Genomic DNA, 17,870 nt, shown 5'->3' on the forward strand with positions numbered 1-17,870 from the left:
TTTTCAGCAGAGTAAGCAACTTCACAATCATGAAGTACCACTTTCTATGAAACAACGAGATTACATTACTACCACCGGCCAAGGCCAAAGACACCAGAAAGGCCAATAAACAAGTAAAAGGCAATAAAAAGACAGATTTTCAAGTCGTAACCTTGTGACCAGGTCACCCTCTTCTTTAGAATAAATGAAAAATGACTGTGAAAGAAAGAACCTGGTGTATTTATTCCTCAGTTTTTCTCCAGCTTACAGATTGAAAAGTATGAAATGTCAAGGTCTTACAAATTCACTGCTTTTATTTTCACTCTATTTGGTGGTTCCACAAGGAAACACCATCTCATTCACACACTGAAACGCCAAAGAGGAAAACAAATCATGAAATTAATTCGTATATTGATCCTCTGTGAAATACTGAATTATATCCTGAATTCTCACTTTTCTCATAAGGCCATTTCTTCAGCCTCACTGTGTTTGTACGGCGGCTAGACTTACATCACGCCAGCCTCTAGGGAAGACGGAAGCCTTTTCCATTTCCACTCGCACTTATCAATAATCAAAATCCAATAAAATGGGCATTAAGTCAAATATGGCATCCATAAGAAGCGCTTCCCTTCGGCATTCACAAGCTGATGCAAGGTTTTCTGCCGGGAACAAACCAGTGGGTTGGGGTGAGTTTTATTTTTGAAGGCTTAGTCTGACTGTGATTACAGGATGTATGATCTATAATGACCCTGCTTCCAGGCTCTCGCCTCAGCCTCTTCACACACCGCTGTTCTCCCCGAACTCTCTCACGTAGCAATCACTTCACTCATGCTACATATATCTTCTGAAAGTATAATTTGAAGTTTATCATCTCAAAAAGGAGGGAGCTAGTTTCATTCACTATGGCACTATACGCAATATAATACAGCTATGACCTAAACGTTCCTATGAGAATTCAGAACTGCATGTTGGAAAATGCAAATGAAATTATATATTCTTGCTAGGAAAATAAATAAATAAATATAAACAAATAATAATGATAAAAAACGACCTGATCTCATGAACGAAAACTTACTTGTGCGGAATTTTCGCAAAACATAAAATGCGCACCGCCATGTACGTGTTGTGACATATTAGATATGAAATGTCCACTGAATGGACATTTCCCCAGAACAGATGATCGTACATATGGAACGTTTTATGTGACGCTGGTTTTGTATGTCACTGTGTCACGATTCAGACAGGAACACACGAACAATGACGCAGTAAAATAAAAAGTATTTAATAAATCCAACGGGCAACAGGCAGACACAGGAACACAGAGTGGTAACATTAAAGACCGACAAGGATGCAGGGGAAAACACACACACACATTAAATAGACAGACTGATTAACACATTCAGGTGAAGACAATGAGGGAGAACCAAAACACACAGATCTGCGGGGGGAAATGATGGGAGAAACCAACTAGAAAGTCCGGGGGTGTGACATTACCTCCCCTCTCCCGGAAGGCGTGTCCTCACGCCGTGGGGGTTTTGGAGGAGGACGGACTCCCGGAAGGAGGGCAAAATACAGAGTCAATGGAGGTGACAGAATAGTCCAGGGAGGTGATGACAGAGGGAGGAGCCAAGGAAGTGACAGGAAGGAGCTGGAGCAGGAGGAGCCAGGTGAGACCCAGACCGCAGCCATGATGGAACCCCACGGTGGAGCCGATGGAGGGAGGAGCCATGGTGGAGGGAAGGCTGACGACTCCAGGGGGCCGACCGACAGAGGTGGAGCAGGTGGTGGTAGAGCCCGAGTTGGAGACGGAGAGCTGAAGATCCTGGGCGACACCCAGGATCCGGAGGGCCCAGGCGGAGCCCAAGGCGTGACAGAGGACTGAGGCTGTGCCAGAGGGATGGAGGAGTTCCACGGAGCTGGTGGGATGAGCGACAAGGCGCAGCTGGAGGAGTAGAATCCTGAGGCGAAGGTGGGATGACGACAGACCGGGGCGGAGCTGAAAGGACGATGGAGCCCGGTGGAGCTGATGGACCGACGGGCGACGGTGGAGACGAGGGAGCTGAGAGACGGGGTGGAGCCGCAGGGTCGGAGGGCCGAGGCGGAGTCCAGGACTCAGAGGCTGAAGGCGGAGATGAGGGATCCTCCAGCCATGACGCCGATGGTGACTGGCAGACCTGCGGCGAACTCACTGCACAGATGATGGGCTGAGGGTGAGCAGAGGGACTGACAGGCAGCAGTGGTGGCATGGCTGAAACATTATGGTTATTTAACTGAGGTAACTGAGGGAGGGTGGGTGGGAAGCCAGAGCAGGTAGATAGCTCGGAAATTACGGAGAGTCCAGTATTAACATCCTCAGAATTATTATCAGGTATATTTTTCTTTGTGAAATGTCCCAAAACCCAATTCAGCTCACCCTCAGCGGTGGTGCAGTGGGTAATGCTGTCCTCAGCACTCTCATTTTCCACTGACCCCTCCACCGTCGCGGTCATTGTGGCCGGCTTACGCACCTGGTCTGACGGCTCGTGCAGCTCAGGTTCCGTGGCGATCAGCTGCTCTGTCGCTCCTCTCTGCGATGGCATGCTGGTCGCGGCGGGCTGTAGCTCTCCGTCATCGGTGGGCTCTGGCTGGTATTCCGCGGGTCGGGGTGGTGACTGGCTGGGCTCTGGGTCCAGAGTGGCACTGGTGAGATTCTCCTTGGAACAGGCGGGGAACAAGGGTCTGTTTGTCGCCAGTGTCCACTCCACAAACGCGGCGAAATCCGCTTGAGGGCCGTCCTCGGACGACGGCGCGTCGTCTGGGTAGCTGATGGTGTGAGCTACAAGCTGGAACATGACGGTAAATCCCTCAAGCGCTAAATCCCCCTGCTTTAGCTGGAGTAGGATGAATTCTGGTCGTAAGTGATACATAATAAACACAACGGAAACAAAAGACTGGAAAACCGAACAACAAACAAAACGGGGGGGAATACGCAAAAAAAAAAAAAAAAACTGTATCGATCGGTCTTTCTGTCACAATTCAGACAGGAACACACGAACAACGACGTAGTAAAATGAAAAGTATTTAATTAATCCAACTGGCAACAGGCAGACACAGGAACACAGAGTGGTAACATTAAAGACCGACAAGGATGCAGGGGAAAACACGCATTAAATAGACAGAATGATTAACACATTCAGGTGTAGACAGTGAGAGAGAACCAAAACACACAGATCTGCGGGGGGAAATTATGGGAGAAACCAACTAGAAAGTCCGGGGGTGTGACACACTGCAGTTCTGATTTGAAATGTCTGTTGAGTGGCTCTATACAGTAACTTTAATGCTCTGTGACATTTTTAAAATAATGTACCATCTGCACTACACCTAAACCTACCCGACATTATAACCTTATTAACAAAAGCGAATGTGATGGAAAAACGCAAATCGTAAGCATGCAGCTTTATCTTGTTTTTCAATCTCATCATTCAGCTCTAAGTCCAATTGCGGAAAACCTCCAACAGGTACGTTTTTGTCATGAGAACAGGTAGACGAAGTCTCTTACGCTCACCAAAGCTGCATTTATTTAATCAAAAATACAGTAAAATATTGTAATATTTAGATTTTTTTTATTTAATTAACTGTTTTCTATTTCAATATATTTTAAAATGTAAACAATTCCTGAAATGCAAAGCTGCATCTTCATCAGCTATTATTTCAGGATTTAGTGTTACATGATCTTTCAGAAAAGATTCTAATATGCAGATTAGTTCAAGAAATATTTCTTATTTTTATCAAAGTTGAAAACAGCTGTGCTGCTTAATACATTTATGAAAACTGTGATACTCTTTTCCGGATTGTTTGATGAACAGAAAGATGAATAGAAAGTTTAAAAAGTAACTATTTTAAATAGAAATCTTTTGTCACAATGTTGAACGCCTTTACTAATACTTGCCTTTGATCAAATTAATGCATGCTTGCTGAATAAAAGTATTAATTTCTTAAAAAGAAATTTTACTGACCCCAAAATGTTGAACGGTAGTGTACAGCCTGTATTGAAATTAAATTGCAGTAGATATTAACCAAGAAAAGCCTCCAACTGAAGAATTTGTGATATTATTTTAAATTTGCATGTTATAATATCTGCATGGTGTACATATACTGATTTAATGTTCATTTAATTTCATCGGTTAGAGCCATAATTGGTCAGATTGACAATTCATTCTAATGAACTGATTCAAATGAAGTATTTAACATAATTAGACAACATGCTGTGTTTTCATATGGTTAGAAAAAAATGCCCTTATGAACATAAAAAAGCCCCAGGGAGGCAATTTTTCCCCCTTAATAAAAAAAAAGTTAATTTCCGCCACTGGTCTCCTCTAAACGAAATATGTGGCTGTCCTCATAGATACAGGACACATGACAGGACATGATGGGTAATTTCTAGTCTGAGCTGGAGTCTGTCAATATGATGGCAGTAAAGACACACTGACTGACGCATACGTCCAGTTCTGAAAGAACAGAATCACGGGTGTCCAGACATATGAGGTCTCCAGCATAGAAGACCATTTAAAATGACAAGATTGAAGACTTCAGGCCATTTAACAAATTCACACACACAAAATCAACAGAAAAATGCTTACCCTGAGTGTCTGAGGAGATCTGGATGGGGCTCCCATAATGGTCACCTGTGCCATGTCATCGACATGAACGTTGACACCATGGACAAACATGACATCTCCGCTGTCAATCACATCTCTTCTAGCAACCAGATTCAGATTTTCGTCTATTAGGAAGTCAGGGTTTGATACTTCAAACTCCACACCCTCATTTCCAGCGCAGTCGTCGAAAACCACTGCAGAAAATGCGAGAGAAAAGAAGAGATGACATATTAGTTTAGGAGAAATGAAGTCTAAGGCTTGAAAAGTAATGTTAACAGATAAGTTAGCAGTGTTAGGATGACCACATTCATTCAGAAGTCACCCATGACTTCCAGGGCTCTTTTGAGGCGATACATCTCTTATGGCTGATGAAAAATGGACTTGCTGTTGCAGAGAATGTCCCTGAAAAGGTGACTATGCCTGACAAAGCTATCCCAGCACTCATTCATCCATGGGCTAAAAGCAGGTAAAAAAATAAAATATGGCCCATTCATCAATGAATATTAACATGAAATAGAGAACTTTAACCCTCAATAATATCGACCCCACTTTCATCTTCACCCATCAGGTCTGACCGAGGAAGATACGGCCACACCGGGCCAGCTTATCCCCTCTGATCGTGTCCGTCTCCATCTTATCTCGACGCCCCATACCTCGCTTTCGCTCTTTTCGTCCTCTATGACATATTCCTCCTCTCATTTCCCTTCCCCATCCCTCTTTCTCTCATCCATAACTCTTCTTTTCCTGCCCGTTTACCATCCTCTTTGACACTCTAAGTTATGCTCTTGTAACACAAGGTGACCTGGGAGGGGAATAGATGTGAATCGGGCAGTATGATCAAAATCTTTAAGTTGTTTAGTTAAAGTATATGGCTATTGCACCTGCATATTTCCCCTTTTTGTGCAAAAACAGTACCACTGTTAAATATTATTACAATTTAATTTAAGACATAATATTTTCAGCAACCATTACTTCAGTCTTCAGTGTCTCATGGTCCTTCAGAATCAATTCTAATATGCTATATTAGTATTTTGCTCAAGTAACATTTATTACTATACATTTTGAAAACAGTTGTGCTGTTTTAGATTTAATTGGAAACCCTAATATACAGTGCTTTGCGAAAGTATTCATACCCCTTCATTTTTTTCACATTTTGTTATGTTGATGCCTTATGTTAAACTGCTTTAATTTTTTCCACATCAGTCTACACTCCATACACCATAATGGCAAACCAAAAAGCAGGTTTTTAAAATCTTAGCAAATTTATTAAAAATAAAAAACTTAAATTATTCTGTGCATAAGTATTCATACCCTTATCTGGGACAGTTAAAATTTAGCTCAGGAGCTTTTTTATATTGCTTGTAGATGTTACTACATTTCGAGTGAAGTTAACCTGTGGCAAATTCAGTTGAACAGGTATGATTTGGAAAGGCATACATGTCTTCTTAAAAGGTCTAACAGCTGAAAATGCATATCAGAGCAAAAACCAAGCCTGGGGTAAAAAAAAAAACTGCCTAGAGAGCTCAGAGACAGGATTGCATTAAGCCACACATCTGGGCAAGAGTTCAGAAAAAATTCTGCTGCATTGAAGGTTCAGAAGCATGTAGTTCCTGTTACCCTTAATGAAAGAAGTTTGAAACAACCATGACTCTTCCTAGAGCTGGCATCCTGGCCAAACTGTAGCCTGGCTATCACCAGACCACGTTATGACTTCGTCATGATTCGTGGTCTGGGAACCACATGTTCATTTTCTCGTATTTGAGGCGTGGTTTACGAATGCCCAGAGCCGTTTATTGGGCGATACGAATGTCTATCAAATGCGCCTGTGCGTAGCTCATAGCCAATCGTTTCAATTATACCGGATGACGTATGTAGAGCGAACGCCAAAAGTTGCTCTTTTTTCAAAATAAACTTGCGTTCTAATGTCATTTGTCGCGTCGGGTCGCTCCGCTCGCGTCCAGTGTAGACACGAAAGATAACTTTGCGTCTGCTGCCATGCTGGATCCTTCGGTGAGTCGCATAGAAGGCGTCATCGTCTTGCTGCTCCCTCCCCGTTCTGTGATTGGTTCCCTATCTTAGGTGAAAATTAGGTCCATGGTTTCCAGACTGACTAGAAGCGTGAATAAAATCGCGCTGCGCAAGGCAGTATGGGGACACCCAGGCTAGCCAAACTGAGCAATTGATGTAAAAGGGACTTGTCTAGAGTGGTGACCAAGAACCTGATGGTCAATCTAGTTGAGCTCCGTGATCATATGTGAAGATTTGAGAAACCTACAGATGGACAAACATCACTGCAACACTCCACCGATCTGGGCTTTATGACAGCAAGGTAGGACACAATCCTCTCTACAGAGAAGACACATGAAAACACACTTGGAATTTGCAAAAAAAAAAAAAAAAAAAACACCTAAAAGACCCTCAGACTGTGAGAAACAAGATTTTGTGGTCCAATGAACCTCAATTACAAGCATCATGTTTGAAAGAAACTAGGCAATGCTCATCAAAGTAGAAGAAGTAGATTCAGAACCTCAGATTGGGCAACAGTTTCTTCCAACAGTACAATGAACCTAAGCACACAGCAAAAGTGAATTATAGACAACTCTGTGAATGTCCTTGAGTGGCCCAGCCACAGCCTGGGCTTGAACCTAATCAAACATTTTTGGAGAAACCTGAAAATGTCTGCCAGACTCCATCCAAGCTAACAGAGCTTGAGAGGTGAAGAGGTGAGGCGAAGAATGGCAGATAATTGCCAAATGTTGATGTGCAAATCTTGTTGTATCATACCCAAAAAGACTTGAGGCTGTAAAGGTGCTTCAGCTAAGTACTGAGTTAAGGGTATGAATACTTATGCAATGTACTTATTTCAGTTCTATTTTTAAATAAATAAATGTATAAAGTTGTGACAATTCTGTTTTTGTTTTGTCATTATGGTGCAAGGAGTGTAGATTGATGTGGGGAAAAAAGTTTCAAACAGTTTAACATAAGGCAGTAACAAAAGGCAGTAACAAAACATGAAAAAATAAAGGGGTATCAATACCTAAATGAACAGCATTCATTTAAAATAAGAGTGATTATAAATAATGTTGTAACATTATAAATGTCTTTACTGTCACTTTTGATTAATATAATGTGTTCTTTCTGAATAAAAGCATTTATTTCTTAAAAAATCCTTACTGACTATAGTGAGAAAGAGCTTCCCCAAAAGCTTCAACTCAAAAAAACAGATCTAAAATAGGTACTGTATGAACACTAGTAATGTCTGTTAAATTACGTATGATTATAGTAGTATACTAGTACATTATTATATTGGTATAATAATGTTCCTACAGTCACACAATGTCTAAACTGGGCTGCAGTGACATGTCAGAAAGAAACCATTCCAATTATGTATCCATTTTACAGTAGATATACTGTGGTATAAAAAGCATAGTAGGATCCGTACCGGGTGACACATTTCCACAGCCTTACAAAGGCTACACATGTATACACGCAAAGGCACACACATTAAAACCCAGCCTTTGAACCTTCAATGTTTTTTGAAAATTCTATTACATCCATAAAAGCTTAAGTGAGAACTGTAACCGGCTATAGCCACATTTAAACATGCCATTTAAATGCATTCAATGAAGATTTCATTTGAGTGAGTGAGCTGGAACAGGGCCAGTAACATTATTTTGCGTTCGCTCGGAAATCGCATTTCCGTTCAAAAGGACTAATGTGGCAATGCCAGCTCCAAAACCAGAGGTGTTTAGCATGACACGTCAGTAACGAATGCCTCTGCGACCAATTACCTTAATTGCTTAGCAGCTTTAATATACGTTGCTCACTGCAGGATGCCAAAACTGAAAAAAAAAAAACTCTGAACCTCACACCTGTGCTTCAGCTAGATCTTCTCTTCAAAACTGAGCCACACTGGTTGTTCGGATAAAAAATACATTATGTATTACTCAGGCAAACAGGTGTAGGTGCAAGATGTAGATATTGTCTTGTTCGCTCACTTAGACATTCACCACCATACCGTACATAGCATCCTGAAGTGAGGACTGTGGTGATGCTAACAGCGTTAGCACGGTATGACCACAGAGCTTCTCACATATCTGTTCAGCTAATTGAATCGAGGCAGAATCCGTAATGTGAGGCCCTATTGATAACCTCCACGAACACAGGTGATGAAACTGCAGGTAATCGAATCAACAGTCATTTTATTGCCAGCGGAAACACCTGTTTCCATCGAAAGGGATCATTCAACGGTGCAGAGAAGGGTATCTTGATGCCGTTCAAGCGGATTCACTTTTTGTACCTGATTTTTTTACGCTGTAAGCAATCTGGACACCCACAGATGTAAGAATGAGGACATTACTTCAAGTTTCAAGTGGGCACTTCAACTGCAGACCCAAAACAGACAGCAAGCCATGTGTAGGTTTGTGTGGAGGAGGCTCTTTCCAGGAAGCTGGCGTTATGGCAGGAAATTATGCATTATGCATTTATGCAAGGAAATACTCAAAAATATATCTGTGGTGGGAGATGCATTCAGCCAATTAGCGCATTTAAGGTAATTCAGGTCATTTAAAAAAATAATCATCACATTTTATGCATTAGTATTAAATCTGCAATGCTAAATCTAGAGTATAGTGCCATGATAAAAATCTTAATTAAACTGAATCAGGTTTAAATTAGATTTAATGCTGTTATTATGGAAGCCTGTTTCTGCACCTGAATAAAAACGTTTAAAAAGGTGGATTTTGACTCTTTATCTGACAATTCTGGCATTTTTTATCTTGCAATTGTGACTTTTTTTTTTCTTTCTTTTTTTTTGAATTGCCTGATACAAACTGTTATACATTCAGAATTGCAAGATATAAACAGGCATTTTTAACTTTTTTTTTAGAATTGTGATATAAACTCGCAATTTTGACATTTGTCTCTGAATTGGAAGTTTATATCTCACAATTTTCGTTATTTTTCTCAGAAATTTTTAAAATGTTCTCCATATTACAAGTTTATATTCTGCAATTGACTCTGCAAATGAGTTATAAAGTCAGAATTGCAAGATATAAACTGGCATTTCGTTGTTTTTTTTCTCAGAATTGTGATATAAACGCTAGTTACGCATGTAACTGTGGTTCTGTGAATTCCGGATGACCGCCAGAGGCTGTATGAATACTTTGGATTACCGCAGCGCCAGCCAGATAGGTCGAGAGATTATACCAACAAAGTCACGTAGTGACATATGCTGAGCTCTGGGGAGTTATAAGCCACAGTAACTCAGCACTCCGCCTCGGTACGCCTTTCTCGCGCATTCCGAGTGACGAAGAACTCTGGCGGTCATCCGGAATTCATAGAACCACAGTTACATGCATAACTAGCGTTCTGTTTCATTCCTACTGACCGCCAGAGGCAGTATGAATACTTTGGATGACACATACCAACATAGTCATAAGGAATGCTACCCACCTGATGCAAAATTTACGGCTGCTCCAGAAGAACCGCCGAGCACACAGCATGATGAGCAGCAACATTAATCTTATAAAACCTGGCAAACGTGCACGGACAAACCCATGTAGCGGCAGTGCAGATGTCCTCCAAGGACACTCCTCTAAAAGATGATGAGATGGCTCTAGTGGAATGACAAGTTAAACCTGAGGGCAATGGTTTTCCTGCTGTCTTGTAAGCTAGTATAATAGTCTCTACTGCCCAGTTCGACAATCTCTGTTTAGACACTGGAGCACCTTTCTTCACACCCCCGTAACAAACAAACAACTGGTCTTGACGTCTAAACTGAGCAGTAGTGTCTACGTAACACCTCAAGGCCCGAACGGGACACAAAAGGTGAGCACTCGAATCAGACCCTGAAGTAGTCTGAAAAGAGGCCAGTTCAATGTTCTGATTTATGAACTGAGGAAGGAGGACTTTTGGAAGAACAGAAGGATTGGGCCGTAAGACCACCCCGGAGTTATCTGGCAACCAACGCAAGCATTACTCACTAACAGAGAGCGCATGCAACTCACCAACTCGTTTTGCAGAAGCAACAGCCAACAAAAAAAGTTTTCAAGGATATCCATTTGATGTCACTGCTTTGCAAGGGCTCAAATTGGGATGAGCAAAGTAACAAAAGCACGAGTGGTAGATCCCATACCGGAAAATGAGGATTCCGAGCAGGTTTTAGACGGCGTGCACCCTTTAGAAAACTGCAGACAAGCTTGTGAGATCCAAGAGAAGATCCCTCAACTGGAACATGATGTGCAGAAATCGCAGCAACATACACTTTCAATGTGGAAGCCGCTCTACCCTCTTCCAGTAAATGTTGAAGGAATCTCAGGACATTCGGGATGTCACATGTTGCAGGATTGAGCGCATGCTCCTAACACCATGCAGAGAAAAATTTCCAACGTGAAGCATAAATCTGCTGTGTGGAAAAAGCTCTAGCATTGGTGATAGTGTTAATAACTGCAGGATCACAATGCTCCAGAAAAGGATTTATCCCAATGGCCATACCCAAAGCTGCAGACGAGCTGGGTCCGGGTGCCAGACTCTGGCCTCCAGCTGGGAGAGGAGGTCCTTTCTGGGGGGAAGCTGCCACGGAGTGCCTGTTAGAAGTCTCAGTAACAGAGGAAACCATGGTCTGGCAGGCCACCGTGGTGCCACAAGTAGCACTCTGTGCTTGCACAGAGAGATCCTGTGTAACGTCTCCCATAACAGAGGGATTGGAGGAAATGCATACAGTAGGCAGCTCGGCCATTCGTGAGACAGTGCATCCTGGCCCAAAGGACTGGAGACTTCGGTCTTTGCAAACCATAAGCGACAGTGAGTGGTCTTCTCTGAAACAAAAAGATCCACTTCTGCCCTTCCAAACCGTAGCCAGATCTCCTGCACTACATCCGGATGAAGCCTCCATTCTCCTGGATCCAACCGATCCCTGGAAAGAGCATCTGCTGTCTGGTTGCATGCTCCTGATATATGAGCTGCCCTCAGTGAAGCGAGCCGCAGCTGGCACCATGTCAGAATCTTGTGAGTGAGCTGTAGAGACCTCCTGGACCTTGTGCCACCCTGGTGGTTCAGATGGTACACTGTTGAGGTATTGTCGGACCGAACAAGAACATGGCGGCCTGCCAGGACTGGCAAGAAATACTTTAGAGCCATGAACACTGCACGTAGTTCCAGCAGATTGATATGTTCTTTGGCCTGTGTAGGTGTCCATCGTCCACAAATACCTCTCCGATTCCATGTTGCCCCCCAGCCTATGAGGGAAGCATCGGTCGTGACTAACTCCCGTCGAGAGGGAACCACACCCAGGGGCACTCCTGCCTTCAGAAACTCCACCTGTCTCCACCGCCTCAACGCACGTATGCAACTGTGAGAAATTACTATCAGCCAATGGAGATGTCGGGCGGGACTGAGTTGTAAGTTGTTGTTCCATAACTGGAGTGGTCTGAGGTGGAGTAAACCGAAGGAAATCACCACTGTAGCAGCCGTTAACATCCCTATTAGTCGCAGAACCATCTGGTAATGCAGAGACACACCTGGCCGAAAGTGAGCCAATAGTTGCAGGATGTTTGTCACCCATTCCTGAGACAGGGAGGCAGACATTAGGCGAGAATTCAGAGTCATTCCTATGAACGTAGTGGTCTGTGCTGGAATGAGACAACTCTTTTTCTCGTTCACAGAAAAACCCAACTTTTGCACATGCCTCAAAAGCAGTTTGGAGTCTTGCATGGCCTGCTGTCTTGTGGGGGCACAAAGCAGCCAGTCGTCCAGATAAGGCAGAATACGCATGCCTCTCATCCAAAGAGGTGATAGAGCTGCGCTCACACACCTTGTGAAGATGCGGGGAGCGAGAGAGAGGCCAAAAGGAAGAACTCAGCCAGAAGGAGCCGTCGTTCCGACAAGGGTAAGAGACTGCAGTGCAGACACGGGTCCGTGAGAGCCTCTTTCAAATGTTGAACACCCAAACACGACGGGCAGATTTCATGGCCGTCGTCCAGGAAAAGACTATTAGGGCACAGCTTACAAGTCAATGGAAAACCAGTGGCAATCGAGCTGTGAGCCATAGCTTCTTACTATTAACACCCTCGGATAGCACCGTAAGGTCAGGCGGAGAGATGGTAATCACACAACTAAGTTAGACTGAAAGCTCAAGAAAAAAGAAAAAATAAATTCCTCCGGATAAAACCGACAGGTAATGTCAACAAAAAACTTGTGAAGAGAAAAAATATATAACTAAATGGCCGATGGATCGAACCAAGGGCAGTGTATAAACTAAAATTCAAGGAACAACAACACTCGAAACAATGGAATATATAATGATTTTTTTTTTACTGTAACTTAGACCGCTAACTTATAGGCGCGGATAACACCAGTCACCGGATTGCACCGAGAGACACAGGGTGTTACCGACAAAACAAACAGAAAAATAATATAAAAAAACCTCACCAAAACAGCTGCTGAAGAATTCCAAATCCTTTGAAAATGCGTAGAAGTGTGCTGACACAGCTTGTGAAGACGATATCTCGTGGATCTTGTAAGATGCACTTGACAGCGCAAATCACTTAACTGAGAACGACCTATCTCAATCAGGCGAGAAAGCGAAAGAGGCGGAGTGCGGAGTTACTGTGGCTTATAACTCCCCAGAGCTCAGAATACGTCACTACGTGACTTTGTTGGTATAATCTCTCGACCTATCTGGCTGGCGCTGCGATAATCCAAAGTATTCATACTGCCTCTGGCGGTCAGTAGGAATGAAACAGAACTCTCAATTCTTCTCTGAATTGCTGACTTTTTTCCCCAAGAATTGCATGATATAAACTCACAATTGCAAGTTATAAAAGCAGAATGGAAAGATATAAACAGGCAATTCTGACTTTTTCTCAGAATTGTGATATAAACTCGCAATTCTGACATTTTTCTCTGAATTGAGATTATATCTCACAATTCTGACTTTTTTCCCAGAATTGCGTGATATAAAAATGAAAATCTTGGCATTTTTGTCTCATAATTGCCTGACTTAAACTCGCAATTGCGAGTTAAAAAGTCAACATTGTAAGATATAACTGCCGTTTCTGATTTTTTTCTCAAAATTGTGATATAAACTCTCAATTCTGACATTTTTCTCTAAATTGCACGTTTATATCTCACAATTGTGACTTTTTTTCTCAGAATTCCGAGATGTAAACTTACAATTGTGGGAAAAAAGTAAGAATAGTGAGATAAAAAGGTCACAATTACCTTTTTTATTTTTTATTCAGAGGCAGAAATGGGCTTCCATATGTTAAACATATAAACCTGTAATAAAACAATTTTCACTATAAACATTGTTCCAAAGCATCTTGAGAGAGAACAGTGCCTTACAGTCCTCAGTGAGTGAGCTAAAGGTGAAATCGGTGAAGAGAAATCCACTAAAAAATGCAACACAAATTCAAACTATTATTAAAAGTGTGCACATTCCAAGGAAAGAGAGATGAACCATTCATTTATTCGAATGGAAATATAATATCCCTGAACCCCAGTTAAAAAATTCCTGTGGCTTATCCTAGTCTTAGACATCTAATTTGTTTTCTAAGCCTGTGATAACATTTTTGAGTCAGTTACATAAAAACGTAATTAGTCTAATTTGAATTTTAAAAAAAGGAGTCATTACACCTTGGCTAACTGCTAGCTGGTAAGACTCAGTCTTAACATAGCAGCCGGGTTTATACAACTGGCTCCTGATACGACCTGAAGATGCATTGAAAAGTCATATGAAAGAGGCTTGAGTCATACTGAGGGCACAAACACTCAGCGCTCTTCTGTCGGTCCTGTATGTGACTGAAAGACACAGAATCACCATGGGAAACAGAGAGATCATTCCAGATTCTTTTCTTTCTGTCTTTCCCTTACAGTTACCGATAATCATCAACAGCAGTAGCACTCCTCAGCTGCTGTGAGCACTACAGTCAGAGTCAATCTTTCACACTCTGAATGTGATGTGGGCTCAGGTTAAGACACTGGGAGAGAGTTAGACTGAGGGTCTTAATGAGCTCCCGTGTTCATGTCTCTCTCCAGGCTCCGGGGACAGTAGCGGTGCAGGGCAGTGTGTGCTGAGATCTCCTCTTGCACCTCGGCTGTAATGAGTTCAGTCTGTCTGTCAAACTACCCACCTATCACTGTTGCGGTTATCATCAACAGCACAATTGTAGAGCTCAGAGGAACATGTGTGCACTCTAATTATACTCTAGGCTTTGTTGTTTCCTAGCCTTTCAGTTAGAACATGTGTGTTTTTGTAGTTGGTTTATGTCCACCTTTCAACAATTGCTCCGCTTGCTCATCTCAATCTCGCTTTTTGTCCTCTCTCGTCTAGATCTTTTTCCTCATCCGTGTTTCTCAACATCTCACAAGGCCTTTGTCAAATTGTGTTCTGTGATTGCTGGTGTAACAATAGTCATCCATCTTAGGTCAGACAGTTAAAAGTGGGATCTGGGAAAATAAACCAATACTTGCTGGCAGCAGGTTAAAATGAGTGTATATCACACACGAGATTCAGTTTTGTTGCTTCAGCCATAAATATTTCCAACTGACCATGAAACAGTATTTCAGTTCAGTTTTATTAAAACTGCATATGACAAGTAAATTATAGAGCTGTTTTTTCCCCCTATATATTTGCAGCCATTGTGTCATGTACAGTATCATATATTTCTAAATTAGTTTTTAAAGAAATAGTTGACATAACTTCAAAAAAAAAAACTGTATGTACATAAGCAAAATATATTTATTGTTTTTTTCCTGTTTTTATATTTTTAGCCATTTTCTTCACCTACAGCATCATATATTCCTGAATTAGTTTTGAAAATCTACTACAAATAAATAAATAAATACACACATACATACATAGTTGACATAACATCTTAATCTAAATTAGAAAATCTGTTATCTGTTTTTCCCTTCTATATATCTTCAGCTATTGTTTCACCTACATCATCATATATTTCTGAATTAGCTACTAATAAATAAATAAATTAAAAAATAGTTGACATATTTAAAAAAAATTTATTAAATTAAAAAAAAATTACATATGCGTTATGTACATGAGAAAATTTACGTATTGCTCTTTTCCCTTATATATTTGCAGGCATTGTGTCACCTACAGCATCATATATTTCTGAATTAGTTTTGAAAAGCTACTATGAATAAATAAATAAATAAATAAAAGTCGACATATCATCTCATTTTTAAAAAAAAATAAATAAAAAATACATATGCTGTATGTACGAGGAAATGTTTTTTTTTTGTTTTTCTTCCAATAAATTTTAAGCCATAGTTTCACCTACAGCATCATGTATTTCTGAATTAGTTTTGAAAAGCTACTATATAAATAAATAGTCATATTATATCATATCAAATACATACCATCAATTTTTTTTAATTAAAACAAATTAAATTTACATATGCTGTATGTACATGAGGAAATGTATCTATTGTTTTTCCCTATATATTTGCATGCATTGTCACATATAGCATCATGTATTTCTGAATTATTTAAAAAAAAATACTAGAAAAAATAAAAATTAAAAAATGTGATCTTCATTTTTTTATTTAAAAATAAGTTAAAAGTTGAAATGTATTTGTTTTTTTTCTATATATTTTCAGCCATTGTTTCACTTACAGCATTATATATTTCCATTATTAGTTTTGAGAAGCTACTAGAAATAAATAAATAAATATAGTTGACATAACATCTACATTTTTTTAAATTAGAAAATGTTAAAATTTACATACGTTGTATGTACATGAGGAAATGTATTGTTTTTTCCTTTTTTTCAATATATTTGTAGCCACTGTGTAACCTACAGTAATATATATTTCCTAATTAGTTTTGAACAGCTACAATAAATAAATAAATAAATAGCTGACATATCATCGCCATGTTTTTTTTTTATTACTAAAAATAAATTTACATCAGATTTACATATGCTGTATATACATGAGAAAATGTATCTATTGGGTTCTTTGACTGTTCATTATAATTTTTGCAATTTCATCTATTCTGCCTTTTATATGCTCCTGTGGGGTGATAAATAAAAAGTATTTATGTATATGATCCAGGCGTAATAAATAACTGTACAAACATAATCCATAGTCACTCTATTAAAGGACTTCTATGGTCCCCTGTGTAAAGGATCACAGCCGAAGAAAGAAGGGTCTTATCTAGCAAAACGATTTGTTATTTTCTAAAAAAAAAAAAAAAAAAAATTACAATTTATATACTTTTTAACCTCAAATGCTTGTCTTGTCTAGCTCTGGGTATACTCAGTGTATTCTGGTTCATGACAGTAAGGGTATTTCGAAAAACTCCCATCTCATTTTTTCCTCCAACTTCAAAATCGTCCAACATCGCTGTTTTACCTTTTTTTGTAAAGGGTGTTTGATCTTATTTGCACGTTCACTTTGTAAACACTGGGTTGGTACTTCTGCAGCGATGTAGGATGATTATAATGTTGGAGGAGAAAATGAGATAGGAGTTTTTCGACATACCCCAACTGTCATGAACTGGAATACACACAGTTCATGCAGAGCTAGGCTAGATGAGTGTTTGAGATTAAAAAGTACATAATACAAAATAACCGATCATTTCACTAGATAAGACCCTTCTTCCTCATTTAAAGCCCTTTAAAGCTGCATTTAAACTGCATTTTGGAAGTTCAAACTCGGGGGCACCATAGAAGTCCATTATATGGAGAGAAATCCTGAAATGTTTTCCTCAAAAAACATAATTTCCTTACGACTGAAGAAAGAAAGACATGAACATCTTGGATGACAAGGGGGTGAGTACATTATCTGTAAATTTTTGTTCTGAAAGTGAACTACTCCTTTAATATAAGCACATAAAAAGTGCATGTATAACAATTTTGAAAAACTGGCTTTCATTTTAAACTACATATAGGAAAAATATTTTCCACTGAGATAAAACGTGATAAAAGATGCACAGACACTAAGCATGCACATATAGACATGTAGACATGTTGGAGCACAAAAAGGCAAATGATTCAACAAACTACATTTCCCATCATTCACTGGTAGTCCAAGAAAGGTCAAATACAGCAATTACACACCTAATGTGCATCCTTTGCTTTTCATTACCTTGCATTAGAGCTAAAAAGCTTCCTGTCTTTGTCGGGAAGCAACAACATTAAAGAGAAGCACAAAACTGTCCAGAAATCATTTAAGCACACATCATGTAGTAATCATGATTTCCAAATAGTAAGAACTTAGAGACTGAAGAGT

At 40.2% G+C, this 17,870-nt stretch overlaps 1 protein-coding gene across 1 annotated transcript in view; it reads right to left on the bottom strand.

Moving 5' to 3' along the window:
- Positions 1 to 17,870, bottom strand: part of cdh13 (cadherin 13, H-cadherin (heart)) — a 491,247-nt gene that overhangs the window by 260,799 nt on the left and 212,578 nt on the right. The window contains exon 3 of the mRNA XM_073850194.1: positions 4,599 to 4,810. Coding sequence (XP_073706295.1) covers positions 4,599 to 4,810 — 212 coding nt within the window. The remainder of the gene's footprint in view (positions 1 to 4,598; positions 4,811 to 17,870) is intronic.

The sequence above is a fragment of the Garra rufa genome, chromosome 11 (genome assembly GCF_049309525.1).
Source record: "Garra rufa chromosome 11, GarRuf1.0, whole genome shotgun sequence".
In the NCBI taxonomy this organism is placed as follows: Eukaryota; Metazoa; Chordata; class Actinopteri; order Cypriniformes; family Cyprinidae; genus Garra; species Garra rufa.